Source organism: Oncorhynchus clarkii, chromosome 5, assembly GCF_045791955.1.
Source record: "Oncorhynchus clarkii lewisi isolate Uvic-CL-2024 chromosome 5, UVic_Ocla_1.0, whole genome shotgun sequence".
Classification (NCBI taxonomy): Eukaryota; Metazoa; Chordata; class Actinopteri; order Salmoniformes; family Salmonidae; genus Oncorhynchus; species Oncorhynchus clarkii.
Genome location: NC_092151.1, coordinates 46803081 through 46821343, shown reverse-complemented (window position 1 = coordinate 46821343; position 18263 = coordinate 46803081). Strand labels below are relative to the sequence as shown.

Here is an 18263-nt window from a genome sequence, read left to right as displayed (position 1 = left end):
TGTATACATCTGGCCCTTCTTTGGAGTTAACAAACCTCCAAACGAGCTTCAATGCCATACAACACTCCTTCCGTGGCCTCCAACTGCTCATAAAACGCTAGTAACACTAAATGCATGCTATTCAACCGAGAGCTGCCCGCACCCGCCCTCGCGCCTAGCATCACTACTCTGGACGGTTCTGACTTAGAATATGTGGACAACTATAAATACCTAGGTGTCTGGCTAGACTGTAAACTCTCCTTCCAGACTCATATTAAGCTTCTCCAATCCAAAATTACATCTAGAATTGGCTTCCTATTTCGCAACAAAGCCTCCTTCACTCATGCTGCCAAACATACCCTCGTGAAACTGACTATCCTGCCGATCCTTGACTTCGGTGATGTCATTTACAAAATAGCCTCCAACACTCTACTCAGCAAATTGGATGCAGTCTATCACAGTGCTATGCGTTTTGTCACCAAAGCCACATATACTACCCACCATTGCGACCTGTATGCTCTTGTTGGCTGGTCCTCGTTACATATTTGCCGCCAAACCCACTGGCTCCAGGTCATCTATAAGTCTTTGGTAGGTAAAGCTCCGCCTTAGCTCACTGGTCACCATAGCAACACCCACCCGTAGCACGCGCTCCAGCAGGTATATTTCACTGGTCATCCCCAAAGCCAACACCTCCTTTGGCTGCTTTTCCTTCCAGTTCTCTGCTGCCAATGACTGAAACGAATTGCAAAAAAAATCCCTGAAGTTGGAGACTTATATCTCCCTCACTAACTTCAAGCATCGGCTGTCAGAGCAGCTTACCGATCGTTGTAGCTGTACACAGCGCATCTGTAAATAGCCCATCCAACCTACTACCTACTTCATCCCCATATTTGTTTTTTTTTCTGCTCTTTTGCACAGCACTATTTCTTCTTGCACATCCTCATCTGCACATCTATCACTCCAGTGTTAATTTCTAAATTGTAATTACTTTGCCACTATGGCCTATTTATTGCCTTACCTCCTTACTTAATTTGCACACACTGTATACACATTTTCTATTGTGTTATTGACTGTACGTTTGTTTATCCCATGTGTAACTTGTTGTTTTTGTCGTTGTTTTTGTCGCACTGCTTTTCTTTATCTTGGCCAGGTCGCAGTTGTAAATGAGAACTTGTTCTCAACTGGCCTACCAGGTTAAATAAAGGTGAAAAAATACAAATACCTAACCACTGTGACCGACCCAAAATGAAGGAAATCTTTGACTTTGTCTCTTACTCTGAATGATCGGTTATGAAAAGCCAACTGACATTCACTCCGGAGGTGCTGACTTGTTGCACCTTCTACAACCACTGTGATTATTTTTATTTGACCCTGCTGGTCATCTATGAACGTTTGAACATCTTGGCCATGTACTGTTATAATCTCCACCTGGCACAGCCAGAAAAGGACTGGCCACCCATCAGAGCCTAGTTCCTCTCTAGGATTCTTCCTAGCTTCCTGCCTTTCAAGGGAGTTTTTCCTAGCCACCATGCTTCTACATCTCTATTGCTTGGGGTTTTAGGCTAGGTTTCTGTATAGTCCTTTGTGACATCGGCTGATGTAAGAAGGGCTTTATAAATATATTTGATTGATAAGAGACTCAGTTAGCATAGCCTTGCTATTGAGAAAGGCCGCCGATGGCAGACCTGGCTCTCAAGAGAAGAAGGTTATATGCACACTACCCACAAAATGTGGTGGAAACTGAGCTGAAAACTGAGCTGCACATTACAACATCCTGCCAAATGTATGACCATATTAGAGAGACATAGATTACACAGACCCACAAAGAATTGGAAAACAAATCCAATTTTGATAAACTCCCATATCAATTGGGTGAAAAACCACAGTGCGCAATCACACCAGCAAGATTTGTGACCTGTTGCCACAAGAAAAGGGCAACCAGTGAAGAACAGTTACCATTGTAAATACAACCTATATTTATGTTTATTTATTTCCTTTTTGTACTTTTAACTATTTGCACATCATTACAACAATGTATATTGACATCATATGAAACTTTTGTGAGTGTAATGTTAACTGTATATTTTTGATTGTTTATTTCACTTTAGTTAATTATCGATTTCACTTGCTTTGGCAATGGGGGGGGGGGGGGGGGGGGGGGGGTGAAGAACCCCTTGGACCTTGAGGGAGGGAGAAAGTCGCTGCAACCAGTCACCCAGGAGAGGGGGCGGGGGGGAGAAGGGGATGGTGAAGGCTGCAGACTGGGAGGCAGGAAAGCAAGAGATGGAAAGAGGAGAACAGTGGCCTAGCCAGTCTCCTATCACCAGTAAAAGGCCAAAGGTAGATCCACTATCTCCTAGGCCTCCTATCACAACACCATCTACTACTAACAAAGAGAGAGACGGAGAGAAAGAGAGATGGTGTGTCCTAGAGAATTACAGTGACAGAGGACTGGGGAGAGTGATAAATGGGGTGGGAGAGAAAATAAGGGTGAGATGGAGTGAGAGAGCAGTGAATGAGGGGGGTGGTGGTGGCTGGAGTGGAACGAAGGACTAGGGGCGATTGTAGGGGAAGAAGTAAAGTCAACCCCCCCCATCACCCTCGCTTTCGCCCCTTCTCACCCGGCACGCACGCTCTGGAGTCAACTTTAATTACTGCCACGTGCCACCTCATCCCTTTCATCCCCCCGCCTCTCTACATTTCCCTCCTCCCCTCTCCCACAGCTAGCTCCCTCCTCAGCCTTCCCTCTTAGCCTCTCCCCTGCCCATTTCCACCCTCTCCCATGAGACCAAGGCCTGCTCCCTCCTCACCCATCTCACCCCTTCACTCCCCGTCAGCCTTTCTCTTCTCCCCCCTCTACCCTCTGTAAATCGTGTCTGAGCTTGTGGCTCTGCGTCACGGCAGATCAGTCACGAGGCCTGAAGGCAAAGTGGGGCCTGTCACTCTGCCTTTGTCCTGCCTAGTCTCCCCTCATCTCCCATCCTCCCCCCTGCGACGCAGCACACTACACCCCAACACGACTCACACAGCCTGCCTGGCTCTACAGACAACAACACCGCTGTGTGCATATCAGCGTCACATTTTCATAGCTGCTTGTTGTATATATGCATAATGTGTATTTATTGCAGTACAAATAGTTGTTATTATTAGGAGCTTTGGTGAGTAATTTCCAATGTATTTGTTTCACAAGGAAAATCAACTTAAAAAAAACAAGTTTTTAAATGTGTGTGCCAAATATGAAGGTGTGTGTATTTGTGTGTTTGCATCCAACGTGTTATGACGTTTGTAGTGACTGATTGAGAAGCTGACTGATTGAGAACCGCAAACAAATTAAGTAATTGTAGGTTGTTGACTGGATGTTATGATAACCACCTTTATGTTCAAACTGCAGGATTTACTTCTTCCTAGCACTAAATAAAAACCTCTTAACAACATTACTTAGTAACAGAACAAAACTTTGAAGTCTAGACTGGACATGAGATGCGAACACAGAACAAGATCCCTGAGAGCTGGTTGGAATCTAGTCACAACTTCTTCCATTGAGACCAGGGTCATATTTATTAGACACCAAACATAAACAGGGGGCGGTATTACCTGAACTGGTCCAATAAGAAATGTCTTGTTTTTGTTTTCTGTTGCAAAATATTTCTTTACTATGTTTTGCTATGGTGTGCCCTAATGAAAATGACCCCGACCAGCTTATTGTTGGAGCTTGGAGGAGACCTTCCATGATATAATTCACACAGACATATGGCAAACATGATATAATTGATAAAGACGTATTCAAAACACAATGTGACGAGGGAGGGTAATGTTTGGGTGAAGTAATATCATTGGCCAGAAGTTAATTCAGCATCAACGACTCTAGACATAGCAATGGTATTATCAAGTATATGGGTGTATGTGTGTGTGTGTGTGTGTTTTGGAAGGGAAAAGGGCCATTAAGGAGACATCCAAACAAAAGAGAGTGGGGGTGAAGGGTGCTTCCCTTCTGCCTGTGTGTGGGAGGAGCCTAATCACTGACACGCACACACCTCCAGCCACTTCTGGGTCTGTGCGTCTGGGTGTCTAGGTTTGCGTATGGCCTCTGTCTCTTACTGGGTTTGCATCTGCATTCATGTCACCTGTGTCTTTGTTCCTGTGTGTTTAGGGGGGGTTGTCAGGCATCAGCCCCCCCCCCCAGCCCCAGGCCTGCTCCCTCACTGCAGACAGAGGAGGCTGTGGTGTGTGTGGCTGATTGCAGTTGACGTGGCTGGAGGTCCAGGGGACCAGGGAAGTAGGGGAACTGTACTCACATAGTCTGCCCGCCGCAGGCCCCGTAGAGACTGGGTAGCCTGCTCCAAAATCTTGTTGTGCTTCTTGGACAGCAGTGCAAACAGGCTGAGGGGGTGAAGAGGGAGAGAGAGGGATGAGAGAGGGAGCGAGACAGGGGAGGAGGGGGTGAAGAGAATGAGGGAATGAAGAGAATGAGGGAGCGAGACAGGGGAGGAGGGGGTGAAGAGAATGAGGGAATGAAGAGAATGAGGGAGCGAGACAGGGGAGGAGGGGGTGAAGACAGAGAGGGGAGGAGGGGGTGTGAGAGAGAAGCAACAGCATGAATCAGACTAGCAACATCCTCCTCACATCTCACTCAAGAAAGACAGACAGAGACAGCGTTACAGAGGAGATCTAACACACAAACACTGTCACTAACACATATGACGCTGATTGAGGTACGCACTACACATGGGTATTTCTATAAACTAGGGTACCATTGAGGATTTCCTGCGGTGGACAACTTATTTGCTGTTGATAAATTGATAATAATCAGCCAATTTTTAAAATGTCATTACATTAAGATATAACAGGGGAACATAGCTACATTCAATACAATTCACAAGTTGATTTAAAAACAGTCTAAAACCCTTTCTCGTGGTTGGAGTCTTGACAGACATGTCCAACATCACTTGACATAAAAAAACTTTTCTTTCCTTTCATTTATGGCAGGTGTTGTTAGTTATAATACGTTTTAAATCAAAACAAATTGTATTTGTCACATGTGCCAAATACAACAGACCTAACAGTGAAATGCTTACTAACAATCCCTTAACCAACAATGCAGTTTTAAGAAAAATAATTGTTCAGTAAAAAATAAATTAAAGAGCAGCAGTAAAATAACAGTAGCGAGGCTATATACAGGGGGTACCGGTACAGAGTCAATGTGCGGGGGCACAGGTTAGTCGAGGTAATTGTGGTAAAATGTACATGTAGGTAGAGTTAAAGTGACTATGCATAGAGTAGCAGAAGCGTAAAAAGGGGGGGGGGGGTCAATGCAAATAGTCTGGATAACCAGCTGTTCAAGAGTCTTATGGCTTGGGGGTAGAAGCTGTTAAGAAGGCTTTTGGACCTAGACTTGGCACTCCGGTACCGCTTGCCGTGTGGTAGTAGAGAGAACAGTCTATGACTAGGGTGGCTGGAGTCTTTAACAATTTTTAGGGCCTTTCTCTGACACCGCCTGGTGTAGAGGTCCTGGATGGCAGGATGCTTGGCCCAAGTGATGCACTCGGAGGCCGAGCACATGCCATACCAGGCAGTGATGCAACCAGCCAGGATGCTCTCGATGGTGCAGCTGTATAACTTTTTGAGGATCTGAGGCCCATGCCAAATCTTTTCAGTTTTCTGAGGGGGAATAGGCTTTGTCGTGCCCTCTTCACGACTGTCTTGGTGCGCTTGGACCATGTTCGTTTGTTGGTGATGTGGACACCAAGGAACTTGAAGCTCTCAATCTGCTCTACAACAGCCTCGTCGATGAGAATGGGGGCATGCTCAGTCCTCCGTTTCCTGTATTGTGAATGCTGAGCTGTAGTCAATGAATAGCATTCTCACATAGGTGTTCCTTATGTCCATGTGGGAAAGGGCAGTGTGGAGTACAATAGAGATTCCATCATCTGTGGATCTGTTGGGGCGGTATTCAAATCGGAGTGGGTCTAGGGTTTCTAAGATAATGGTGTTGATGTGAGCCATGAACAGCCTTTCAACGCACTTCATGGCTACAGACGTCGGTAGTCGGGTCGGTAGTCATTTAGGCAGGTTACCTTAGTGTTCTTGGGCACAGGGACTTTGGTGGTCTGCTTAAAACGTGTTGGTATTACAGAATCAGTCAGGGACAGGTTGAAAATGTCAGTGAAGACACCTGCTAGTTGGTCAGCGCATGCTCGGAGCACACGTCCTGGTACTCCGTCTGGCCATGCGGCCTTGTGAATGTTGACCTGTTTAAAGGTCTTACTCACATCGGCTAAGGAGAGTGTGATAACACAATCATGCATGCTTCAGTGTTGCAAGCCTCGAAGCGAGCATATAAGTAATTTAGCTTGTCTGGTAGGGTCTTGTCACTGGGCAGCTCGCAGCTGTGCTTCCCTTTGTAATCTGTATGGTTTGCAAGCCCTGCCACATCCGACGAGCGTCAGAGCCGGTGTAGTACGATTAAATCCTAGTCCTATATTGATGCTTTGCCTGTTTGATGGTTCATTGGAGGGCATAGCGGGATTTCCGGGTTAGAGTCCCGCTCCTTGAAAGCGGCAGCTCTACCCTTTAGCTCAGTGCGGATGTTGCCTATAATCCATGGCTTCTGGTGGGGGTATGTATGTACGGTCAACTGTGGGGACGACGTCATCAATGCACTTATTGATGAAGCCAGTGACTGATGTGGTGTACACCTCAATGCCATCGGAAGAATCCCGGAACATATTCCAGTCTGTGCTAGCAAAACAGTCCTGTAGCTTAGCATATGCATCATCTGACAACTTCTTTATTTATGCATCCTGCTTAAGTTTTTACTTGTAAGCAGGAATCAGGAGGATATAATTATGGTCAGATTTGCCAAATGGAGGGTGAGGGAGAGTTTTGTACACGTCTCTGTGTGTGGAGTAAAGGTGGTCTAGAGTTTTTTTCCCTCTGGTTGCACATTTAACATGCTGGTAGAAATGAGGTAAAACGGATTAACTTACATACCATTTCATGTCTCCTTATGTTATGGCGTGAAAACAGCTTTCATGGGCACATACATTCCAAATAATATATGTGATTGGAAAATGGAATGTTTCTAACCAGAAGAGTCACCTTAACTTGATACTTATAATAAATGACATAGTAATGACAAATTCCATAGTAGCCTAATGGGCATATTCACAATGGGGCCGATTCAGACTTAGTAAATGTATGCCTTTTTTACGCATTTTGATTTAAGTACTTCTAAATATTTGGTATTCAGACTTATGCACGTGCGACCCTATGCACGTGCGAAATGAGATTTGCGGGTGTGGCTCCCTTGTGAGCACTTAAAATATATTATTCAAACCCAGAAAACACACTCACTGGGTGGACTACCAATTTGATCAGGGATAGTTTCTTCAATTCATTTTTTCTGTTCAATTATCTAAAGAAATCACTTGAAATACTGTGCAAATTTATTTTGGTCAGCACAACATTAGAATGTAACAACAAGTAACTCAGAAAATCAAATAGGCCTACTGGAATATCTTGAAAATCAGACATTTCCTCAATTTGGTTCTTGAAAAGTCTTTGAAATTATTGTAGCCAAAATTATTATAAACTCTCCTGATCAAATGTAAATATCCAATATTTTCATTTCGAATCAGTTTTTGTGACAGACTTCTGACACTTTTTGCATACTTTTTGGGGAGAGTTTTTGTTCTATAGGCTATAAAAACAATACAATTTAAAATGTACATCCTTGAAAATGATGATTGTGCTTGAAAAAGTAATTAAAAGTCCATGAATTTGACTTTCCAATGTCTGTACGAACCCTGCATTTTGGTTTATGGGCCAATTGGCATATATTAACCATTTTGAAATGTTGATCCATCCCAAAGTCACACTTTGGACCCATTATTTATAGAAAGACCCAAATATATCTTAGAAAATATATTTTTAGAAAACACAAATTCCTAATGAGAGAAAATACAGCAATTTCTCAGTAGCATTATTTAGAAACTATAGATCACAGATCAGTCTGTGATGGTTTAGTTTGTCTTGTTTATTTTTTTTAATCATTGAACCTAAACTGTATGTGTAAACATGTACATGCAGGGCCCAGCTGTAAATGAGACCTTGGTCTCAGTCTGTGTTCCTTGTTTAAATAAAGGTATAATAATAATGTGAATCCCAAATGGCACCCCATAGTGCAATACTTTTGACCAGAGCCCTAAGGTCTACTAAATACGGGATAGGGGCCATTTGGGATGCAGACAGAAGCTCCAGCTACGTACATCTATGGATTCTTTAGAAAAGGCTTGTATGACTCATTCAACTGCAGATTTGGTGGTTTGGCATATGCTTTTCATCCGTCTATCTACACATTAGCTGTCTTAACAAATCATTCCAAACAGTGTGTCTGTGTGTCATTCCAAACAGAGGCATCATCATCACAAGGCATGTTAACACAAACAACAACGCAACCAGGGGAATGAAAGCAAGGCAAACAAGCCTCAGAGATAAAAGTGCAGCTAAATATAATAGAAAATAATAAAACAAAGAAAAAGTTTGTTGTGTGAAAGATGTAAAGGATCCTGATGGATTGACGTACATAAAAGACATATGCATCCCAAATGGCAACCTATTCCCTATACAGCATACTACTTTTGACGAGAGCCCATAGAGTTAGTTAGAGGACTCATGGATATAATTGAGGGCTTCCACCATTTTAAAGTAGTCAACTGGGTGGGGATTCCTATGGGTTGGGCCAATGATTAGAGCCTTCTCTTCTTCAACTTGTGTTAAATATGGTTTGTAAATGTCTAAGTTATATCACTACCATCTAATGGCCACAATAAATCAATGACATAAGATTTGGTTCAGGATTTGGTTCAGGACCCCAACATCAATCCACAAAATAAGAAGAAAATTGACCACTTCAAAATGGATCCTTATCCATTTTGAAGTGGTCAATTTTCTTCTTATTTTGCTGTCACAGACACCATAACGGGATAGATACAGATGTGAGTCCTCTAACTCTATGCGAGAGCTGTATAGGCCTTGGTCAAAAGAAGTGCACTATAAAGGGAATAGGGTGACAGTTGGGACACACAGAGACTGGTAGTACTAAGAAGTAAATGGCATGATAACAAGGCTGCGCAAGGGATGCTTATGCAGGCTGGCAAGGCAAGGTCAAAACAAACAAACAGGTGAAAATCGTATCTATTCTGAAACAAATCGTTCAATAATATTCTTTAGAGTTGCAGACCATGTTCGTTGTTGACGGAGACTGACTACACATGCAGCTTATACATGTTTGGTACCCAATATCATTCAGACATCAGACTAACGTTACTATTCACATCCGTTTTCTCCAAAATCATCAAATAGACTCTGTGTAACAGAATATGGACGTCAACCAATCCTTGTTCTATTGGTAAACTTATAACAGGGGTGGCTAAACTTTTGGGCTTGATAGCCACATTAAGAAATTAAACGGAGGGTCGCAAAGATTTTGTTTTACTGATTTGTTTGTTAAAATCTATTTGAGGGCTAGAAAAAGGGCAGTTTAAAAAAAAATATATATATAGGTCCATTATAACTTCTACATACATTCTGTGTAGTTTCAGAGTGGCCTAGAGTGTTTTTTTTTGTCTTTACAGAGCACAGATTCAACTACAAAGACCAGGGAGATTTTCAAGTGCCTCAAAAGGGCAGTGATTGGTATATTGATGGGTAACAATAACAAATCAGTCACTGAATCTCTCTTTAAGCATGGTCAAGTTAATAATTATGCTGTGGATGATGTATTAAACCACCCAGACACAAATATAGTCATCCTTCTGAACTGAGCTGCAGGACTGGAAGTAAACTGCTCTGGGATGTTACCATGAGGCAATTGGTGACATTAAAGCAGTTACAGAGTTCAATGGCTGTGATGGCAGAAAACTAAGGATGGATCAACAACATTGTAGGGACTCCACAATAATGACTTAAATGACAAAGTGAAACAAATACACAAATATACAGAATACAAATATTCCAAAACATGCATCTTGTATGCAACAAGGCACTAAAGTAATACTGCAAAAAAACATGGCAAAGGAATACACTTTTTGGCCTAAATGCAAAGCCTTATGTTCGGTGCAAATCCAACACAACACTCCTTATTTTCAAGCATGGTGGTGCAGCATCATGGTATGGGTATACTTGACATCGGCAAACACTGGGGAGTTTTTCAAGATAAATAGAAACGGGATGGAGCTAGGCATAGGCAAAATCCTACAGAAAAACCTGCTTCAGTCTGCCTTACGCCAGACACTGGGAAAGGAATTCACCTTTCGGCAAGACAAGAACCTACAACACAAGGCCAAATCTATGCTGGAGTTGCTTACCAAGAAGACTTGAAAGTGGCTGTCTAGCCATGATCCCAAACATCTTGACAGAGCTTGGAGAACTTTGAAAATAATAATGGTCTAATATTGCACAATGCAGTGTCTAAAGCTCTTAAAGCTGCAATATGTAACTTTTTTGGGGCGACCCGACCAAATTCACATAGAAATGTGAGTTAAAGATCTCTCATTTTCATTGACAACAAATCTTAGAAGCGGTAGATCGGTTCTATGTGCGCTATTTCTATATTTCCTGTTCTTAAGTTTTTGCGTCTTTTATTTTCGGTTTTGTACACCAGCTTCAAACAGCTGGAAATACAATATATTTGCTTATTGGAAAGATATTACACAGCAGTTTAGATAGTACAATGATTCTCAACACTATGCATTGCTTGTTTTGCACAAACTTAAAATAGGCAAACTGTGAGAATTTATGCAACTAGGAATTCTGCATAGTGCACCTTTAAAGAATTACCCAAGAAGACTCAAAGCTGTACTCGCTGCCAAAAGTGTTTCTATATTTCATTTAATATATATTAATCAAAAAAATAATAATCTTCCTCTGGCAGAGCATTTTGGGAAGATTGTTGACAAATGTTTTAAATGCCACTTTGTAACAAAACGTGAAGAAATCCAAGAGGTATGAATACTTTTGCAAGGCACTGTACATCATTAAGTCTCTCAGGGTCGGCCTCCATAGTGGCGCAGCGGTCTAAGGCACTGCATTGTAGTGCTTGAAGCATCACTACAGACCCGGGTGCGATCACGGGTGTGTGACCTGGGTCGTGACCGGGAGACCCATGAGGCGGCGCACAATTGGCCCAGCGTCATCCGGCTTAGGGGAGGGTTTGCCGTCTGGGATGTCCTCGTCTCCTCGCGCTCTAGAGACTCCTGTGGCGGGCTGGGCAAATGCATGCTGACACGTCGCCAGATGTACAGTGTTTCCTCTGACACATTGGTGCGGTTGGCTTCCGGGTTAAGTGAGCAACGTGTCAAGAAGGCTTGGTAGAATCGTGTTTCAGAGGACGCATGGCTCTCGACCATCCGTATGGGAGTTGAAGTGATGGGACAAAACTAACTACCAATTGGATATCACGAAATTGGGGAGAAAAAGAGGTAAAAAGTAGAAAAATTATAATAATACAAAAATAAAGTATTTCATGGTCTGCTCCACTGACCTTGAGTACAGGCCACCATGGATCAACACACGTCAATATACACAAATACTTGACAACATAGGCTACATGCCAACACACACAGACCGAGACACATCCTCTTTCTCTATCGTCTTTATAAACCAAGTGGGAACAATTTGAGAGATTTTTTAAATAATTTGGCAAAAAAAAATATGTATAAAATATATAGATACACCTCAGACTTGAGAAAAAAATCTGTACAGCTACAGTCATTACTGCATGCAATTTCTAAGCAACCAGCTTCAAATGGCATACCATCGGCACCCAGTCCACCATTGAATCAAACAACCATTTTTTCTAGTAACATTCCTGTAATCTTTCTCTTCTATCTCAGAGTACTCAGCCTGGACCACAGAACATAAATAATTAAATCAATTCAGCCTAGGCTCCTCATGCAGTACTGAGCTGTCCATCACCACATGCCCCTACCCTTGAAAAATAGAGAGTGCCCCCCCCCCCCCCCCCCCCAAATGGCTCCCTATTCCCTATATAGTGCACTACAAAAGGCATAGGGTGCCATTTGGGATGCACGGACAGCCTAGCTCAGTCTCTCTCTCTATCCCCACTAGAAACAGCAGAACAGATGGTGGCTGATGCTCAATAATAACAAGTAGAGACGAGTAAACAGCCGTGTGGGAATACACAGGGGAGCTCACCGCCTAATAACACACAGGAGCAGGGAGCAGGGGAAGGAGCAGGGCAGGCACACACACAGACACACATGGAAAAACACACATACAGTGCATTCGGAAACTATTTAGACACATTCACTTTTTCCACGTGGTTACGTTACAGCCATATTCTAAAATGGATGAAATTACACACAATACCTCATATTGACAAAGTAAAACAGGTTTTTAGTCACAAGTTTGGACACACCTACTCATTCAAGGGTTTTTCTTTATTTTTTTTACTATTTTCTACATTGTAGAATAATAGTGAAGACATCCAAACTATGAAATAACACATATGGAATCATGTAGTAACCAGAAAAGTGTTAAATCAAAATATATTTGGATTTTAGATATTTCAAAGTAGTCACACTTTGCCTTGATGACAGCTTTGCACACTCTTGGCATTCTCTCAACAGCTTCATGAGGTAGTCACCTGGAACAGATTTCAATTCACAGGTGTACCTTGTTAAAAGTTAATTTGTGGAATTTGTTTCTTTTTTTAATGCATTTGAGTCAATCAGTTGTGTTGTGACAAGGTAGGGGTGGTATACAGAAGATAGCATTATTTGGTAAAAGACCAAGTCCATAGTATGGCAAGAACAGCTCAAATAAGCAAAGAGAAACGACAGTCCATCATTACTTTAAGACATGAAGGTCAGTCAGTGAAGTGCTTTCTGAAATGGCTGTCAGAAAAGGGGATAAACATCGATCTGGCAACTGTTTCAAAACAGGAGAAGGGTAATATTCTCCCGAGTTTTTATGCCACCGCAAGGACTGCTAAAGGAGACTGATATAGAATCAGCAGCATTGTTGGACTGCAGGCAGGCTTACACTGCCACTTAAATGAGCCTCCACTGAGCTGGCCTTGGTGCCTGATGAGAGAAACTGAGTTCCTGAAAGCAAACAATGTCTTTGCTGGTATCATAAAACAGCTGAGAAGGGAGGGCAGGGACAGAACCAGCCAACACCCAGCTATAACACAGCAGAACCTAAATCCGAAGCCTTGAGCCCCGCCACCCCTAGAGGATTACTGAATAAGGTGTGGTTTGATTTGCAGTTGCTTTTGGCCAAAGAGGCAACAAAGGAAATCGCAAACTGAAGCCAGACTCATTCGTAATAAAAGAGGACAAAAATGGATCGAGATAGGCAACACTGAGTTTCAATGAAGAAACCAAGAACCACAAAAATCCAATGGAAAGAGACCGAGAGAATCATTGTGGCTGCATGTATGAAAACCTAGGGAAAGAGCTTTGCTTGATCGCTAGAAAAATCACGAAATTACCTGAACATGCCCCAGCCTTTTATCTACACCCCAAACAAAATCTCTCTGATGACGACAACATGTGGTATACCATAGAGCCAATGGGACTCAACACTCTTTCATCAATGCTGCCCCGTCTGTGCAAGGTATAACATTTTGTTCAAATAGCTAGGCTGCTATACAGTATATAAATATAATAAACATGAATAGAATCATTGTCATATTGTCATTATTAATTGCTCGCTCTCTCTCTCTCTGAGGCTGGCACATCCCATAGGTATACCAAACACTGCATCAGGACAACTGCCATCCAGCAGCTCTCCGATGCAGGTCTGGAGGCCAGAGTATGTGTACGGACGCAGGGCTGAAAGCTCTCTTAGGAGCTATTGGAAGCCGTCCACGGATAACAGAAAGAGATGGAGTAACATCCTAACAGCTACGTGCGACAACAAGGCAGTTGTTCCTGAGAAAAGGTGGCCAGCTGCGCTTGAGTCCCCGGCATTAGACAAGTACTGAATGGAAATATGCATTTCAATGTGTATCACGAATAAATAGCTGTCGATGCTGTGAACATCTGAAAAAAAGTGTCATTGTGGATTATATTCTGATCTGCTGTATCAATGTCTTTGCTACAATGTTTCAGCGCCGTTTTCAGCTCCATGGACAGCGCCCCTACAATGTTTCCATCTGACATAACATTTTCCTATGCATAGACCAGATGTGCACTGTTTTCAGAACCATGGACAGCGTCCCTAGAAACCAATGTTCTGGAACTATCAACCAGCATTTGGGAAATTTTGCTTTATACATGGCAGTCAATATGAAAATAACTAACGACTAGAGACCACCGAAAATGTCACTTGGCAACCAGTGTTAGTGAATGTAGCATCATGGTTTTGTTTCAAAATTAATAGTTTGGGAAATAATCTTGATTTTTAATGCAGGTAACCCGTTGTATAAAAGCAATAGTACACTCGAGGCCATGTGTTATGACATTTTTATCATGGCTGTGGTGGACTACACCAATCGGCTTCGCCTCGCGGATATGACCACATCACAGCCATGATAAAAATGTCATAACACATAGCCTTGTGTACTATTGCTTAATTGTTGATTGTAAAACATACACACTAGGGTATGTCATATAAAAAAATATAGTATTTAATTGGGGCTTTTACATAGCGTGTGTGTTTTTGTTGATTCCAAAACATAACAGTCACACTTGGTAAAATGAATGAGATATGGGCATGCTCAGTTTTGTTCTCGTTGTTTCCAAATCATAGACACACTATGCTGGCTTTGACTGAGATCTGGGATTGTTTATTCAGTTAATTTAACGTCTGGGCATGCTCTGAAGCTTTGTCCTCTTTGAAAGCCTAAGGGGAAAACTGAAGGGGAACAAACATCCTTTGTTATGAGGTCTCTGTGTTTTTTAAAATGGGAGTGGTTGCAGATACGGCTTCTCCCGGACCTGTTTTTTCCTGAACTAAAGGCCTTGAAGTTTCTGCACATGTGCAGATCACGTTCTGGTCAAGTGTTTATTTACCTAATTCTTCAGGTTTTACCGGTGAAATGTCCATGCAGCATCTGCATACCAACCATTTCATCTCAATCAGTTTCATGAGTTGAATGATCTTGTAAAGTGAGCAAATTTTAGAGCAGATGGTGTTAAAACTATAGCATAGTCTACCTGTGTATCTTGCCTAGTGGCGCACATTGTTGAATTTGGCCAAAAGAGAGAAATTACGTGGTGTTTTTGTCTTGCAGTAACGTTATACTATGCTACTATATTCGGTTTGTTATGTAGAATACTATCATTATGTGATCAGACATTGATTCAGCTTTGATCTAACTTTATTAAACGAGCCTGAGTAGCCTGTTCTCTACGAGTAGAGCAGAGATTGTGTAAAGTAGAGAATAAACAAATGCCGAGAACGTGATCAGCACACGAGCAGAAGCTTCAGGTCCTTAAGTCTGAGGGGAAAAAAAGATCAGGGAAAAGTCTGATCCACAGCCATGGCCTTTTTATAAAGGTGGTGAGATGGAGGGGGCACACTTTGTTACTAATTGATTGACAGGGCAGGGTGCTAGCTGCCATACACTATTGTTTTGGCATCAGTGGCATGGCAACCTGTTCAATTGTTCATGTCTAGTCTAGACAGTGCCTGGAAGCTGTGTCAGATTGACCTACTGAGAGAGAGCCAAATTGCCTGGCCACCGGTGAGCAGCGCGCACACGCTCACCTACACACACGCACACACACACACACACACGCACACACACATGCACGCACACACACTTGCTTTCTCTCTCTCTCTCTCACATCAGCAGACTAGGGCCCCCCAAAAAACATATAGCTAGACCAAATGGGAGAGAATCTCCCAAATTGTTGCAAAAAGAACCTAGCCGGATAAATGCAGTACTGAGCTGAGATGTACACCTGCTACACATGTCAGCACCATTCATCCGATGCAGGTCACAGAGTCCATTTATCATTGGCTTTATGTGGGGTGATTGAGGTACTGAAAAGTGTATTGAGATATGATTACCAGTGCTGGCTAAGAGGCCTGGGTCTGAGTCTGTCTGTAGGGTAACTAAGATTCTATGGCGTCTTTTGTAGCCATGGTATTAATAAGACTGAGAGGCACACCTGGTGATCCCCACCAGCACAAAGACTCTGCCACACTGACTGACTGCAAAACCCTAGTCTACAGCACAGGCAGCAGTGGAGGCTCATCAGAGGAGAAAGGGGAGGACCATCCTCAGTGAATTTCATTAAATTAAAAATAGTTTTAAAAAGAAATGTAACTGATCCTTTTTAGATAAAACTATACTAAATATTTTCAAGTTACCAAATAATTGATTAAAACGCACTGTTTTGCAATTAAGGTCTACAGTAGTCTCAGCAGCACTCTGTAGGGTAGCTAGCTACATGTTGTAGCCTGAGGACAGCTAGCTTCTGGGTACATTTACTTCCATACATGGTTCCATACATGGCTCATGGTTCTCACCCCCTTCCATAGACTTAACACGGTAATTATAACAACTTCCGGAGGACGTCCCCCAGCCTATTATAGCTCTTGAAGCATGAACTGATATTTTGTCCACCCAATCAAAGGATCAGAGAATTAATCTAGCACTGAAAACATAAGCTACAGCTAGCTAGCACTGCAGTGCATAAAATGTGGTGAGTAGTTGACTCAAAGAGAGAAAGAAAATAGTTGAACAGTTTTGAACAAATACATTTCTTCCAAAATGGAGAAGCAAGATAGACAAAGATGGTAATTCTTTCCCCTCACTTTTAGTTTCACTTACTTAGCTAGCAAATGCAGCTAGCTAGTTTAGCCACCTCAAACACCATGCTCAAACAGATGGATGCTATGTTAGCTAGCTGGCTAAGACTATCCAACAAAACACTGGAACTCTTCCAAGTCAAGGTAAGGTTTTGATTTTTACAAATGTATTGCCACCGGGGCCCACCAGTTTAAGTGCTAAATTGTACACTAACGTTACTGCATGATTGTAGCTGGTTTACTAACACGTTAGTTCTATTAGCTATGTTGACTATGACATTACTTGATATAATATGGTGACAACGATGTAGGTTGTGTGTAGTGGTTATGATATGGATTGGCTTGGAAAGGTTTTTTCGCCTGGTTACACAGCTGATGTGTTGTGCATTGAAGTCCACAAGCGAAGGGAAAAAAGGTGAGAGGAGAAAATCGCATCGATGCGAGAAGGAATACAACGTGGCTGGTATGAAAGTGAACTGTGTTTATGTGTTGAAAAACGATTCTTAAATGGAAGCAAATGGAATTAAATGGCGATAAACATACCAGAATTTGTCAAATAGAAACTCTTGTTTGCAATTGTTCTACTAATAGTTACACCCTAGATCAGCTAGATGCAGGCAAGAGTGTGCAAGGCGGGATTGAATGACACCAACATTTTCTCTCGACCTGTATGCACCTATGTTGTAAACTTTCATTCATAGGCATGGTTGTAGCAACCTCGTGATAGGCATAGGAAAATTTGAGTATCGTGTAGTAGCCTAAAAATATTGCTGTTACATTGAACTGGGTGAATGGAATATGAAATGACAGTCATCCAACACACAATATCATTTTTTTCCTCACTCATCTTAAATGGCACTGACCGCCACCGACTGACAGGCACGGCTTTACAAAGAACATGCATGTGTAGAATGTATCTTTGTCAAAGGTAGGGCTCTAGAGAATAGGGGGTCATTTTGGATCCATTCAGCGAGTCCACTATCCGTGAATCATTCCAGCATGCAAAGATGCAATACAAATGATGCTGTGCTCATGCAGCAATCAGTAGGACAGAAAGATAATAAAAAAAATGTAAAAGAAGCAGGAAGAGAGGGCAGCAAAAGACTAGTAGTCTTAGAGTCTGGTTATAACCCGGAAGCATAGGACTTGAGAATGAGCGAGCAAGTAAAGTGCACAAGCTCCTGTCCTAGTGCGTCGCACGCGGTGAACCAGCCAGTGTTTGTGGCGACTGCAACTGGAGTGGGGGAAATACATATGGTCCAGAACATACAAGTATCTTCGCATGTGGAGGCTGGCGCAGCTGAAAGAAAAGGGGAGGAGGAAAAAAAGGACAAAAAAATACAGAAAATAATTTGTTTTCTCCAATTTCGTAAAAAAAAAAAAAACGTAAAATACTTTAGCATAGTATGTTTGGGTTACGGTCAGAAAGGTGACAAAGGGGTTCAAAAAGAGGCAAAAGAGAAGCCATCACTGATTGTCAGTTTGTTTAATATTAT

General features: G+C 42.3%; 1 protein-coding gene across 2 annotated transcripts in view; it reads right to left on the bottom strand.

Moving 5' to 3' along the window:
• Positions 1 to 18263, bottom strand: part of LOC139408941 (dymeclin-like) — a 147586-nt gene that overhangs the window by 52661 nt on the left and 76662 nt on the right. For both annotated transcript variants that reach the window (XM_071153441.1, XM_071153442.1), the window contains one exon: positions 4275 to 4359. Coding sequence is in view for 1 of the 2 variants with exons in the window: in XM_071153442.1 (XP_071009543.1) it covers positions 4275 to 4359 (85 nt within the window). In the remaining variant the exon portion in view is untranslated. The remainder of the gene's footprint in view (positions 1 to 4274; positions 4360 to 18263) is intronic.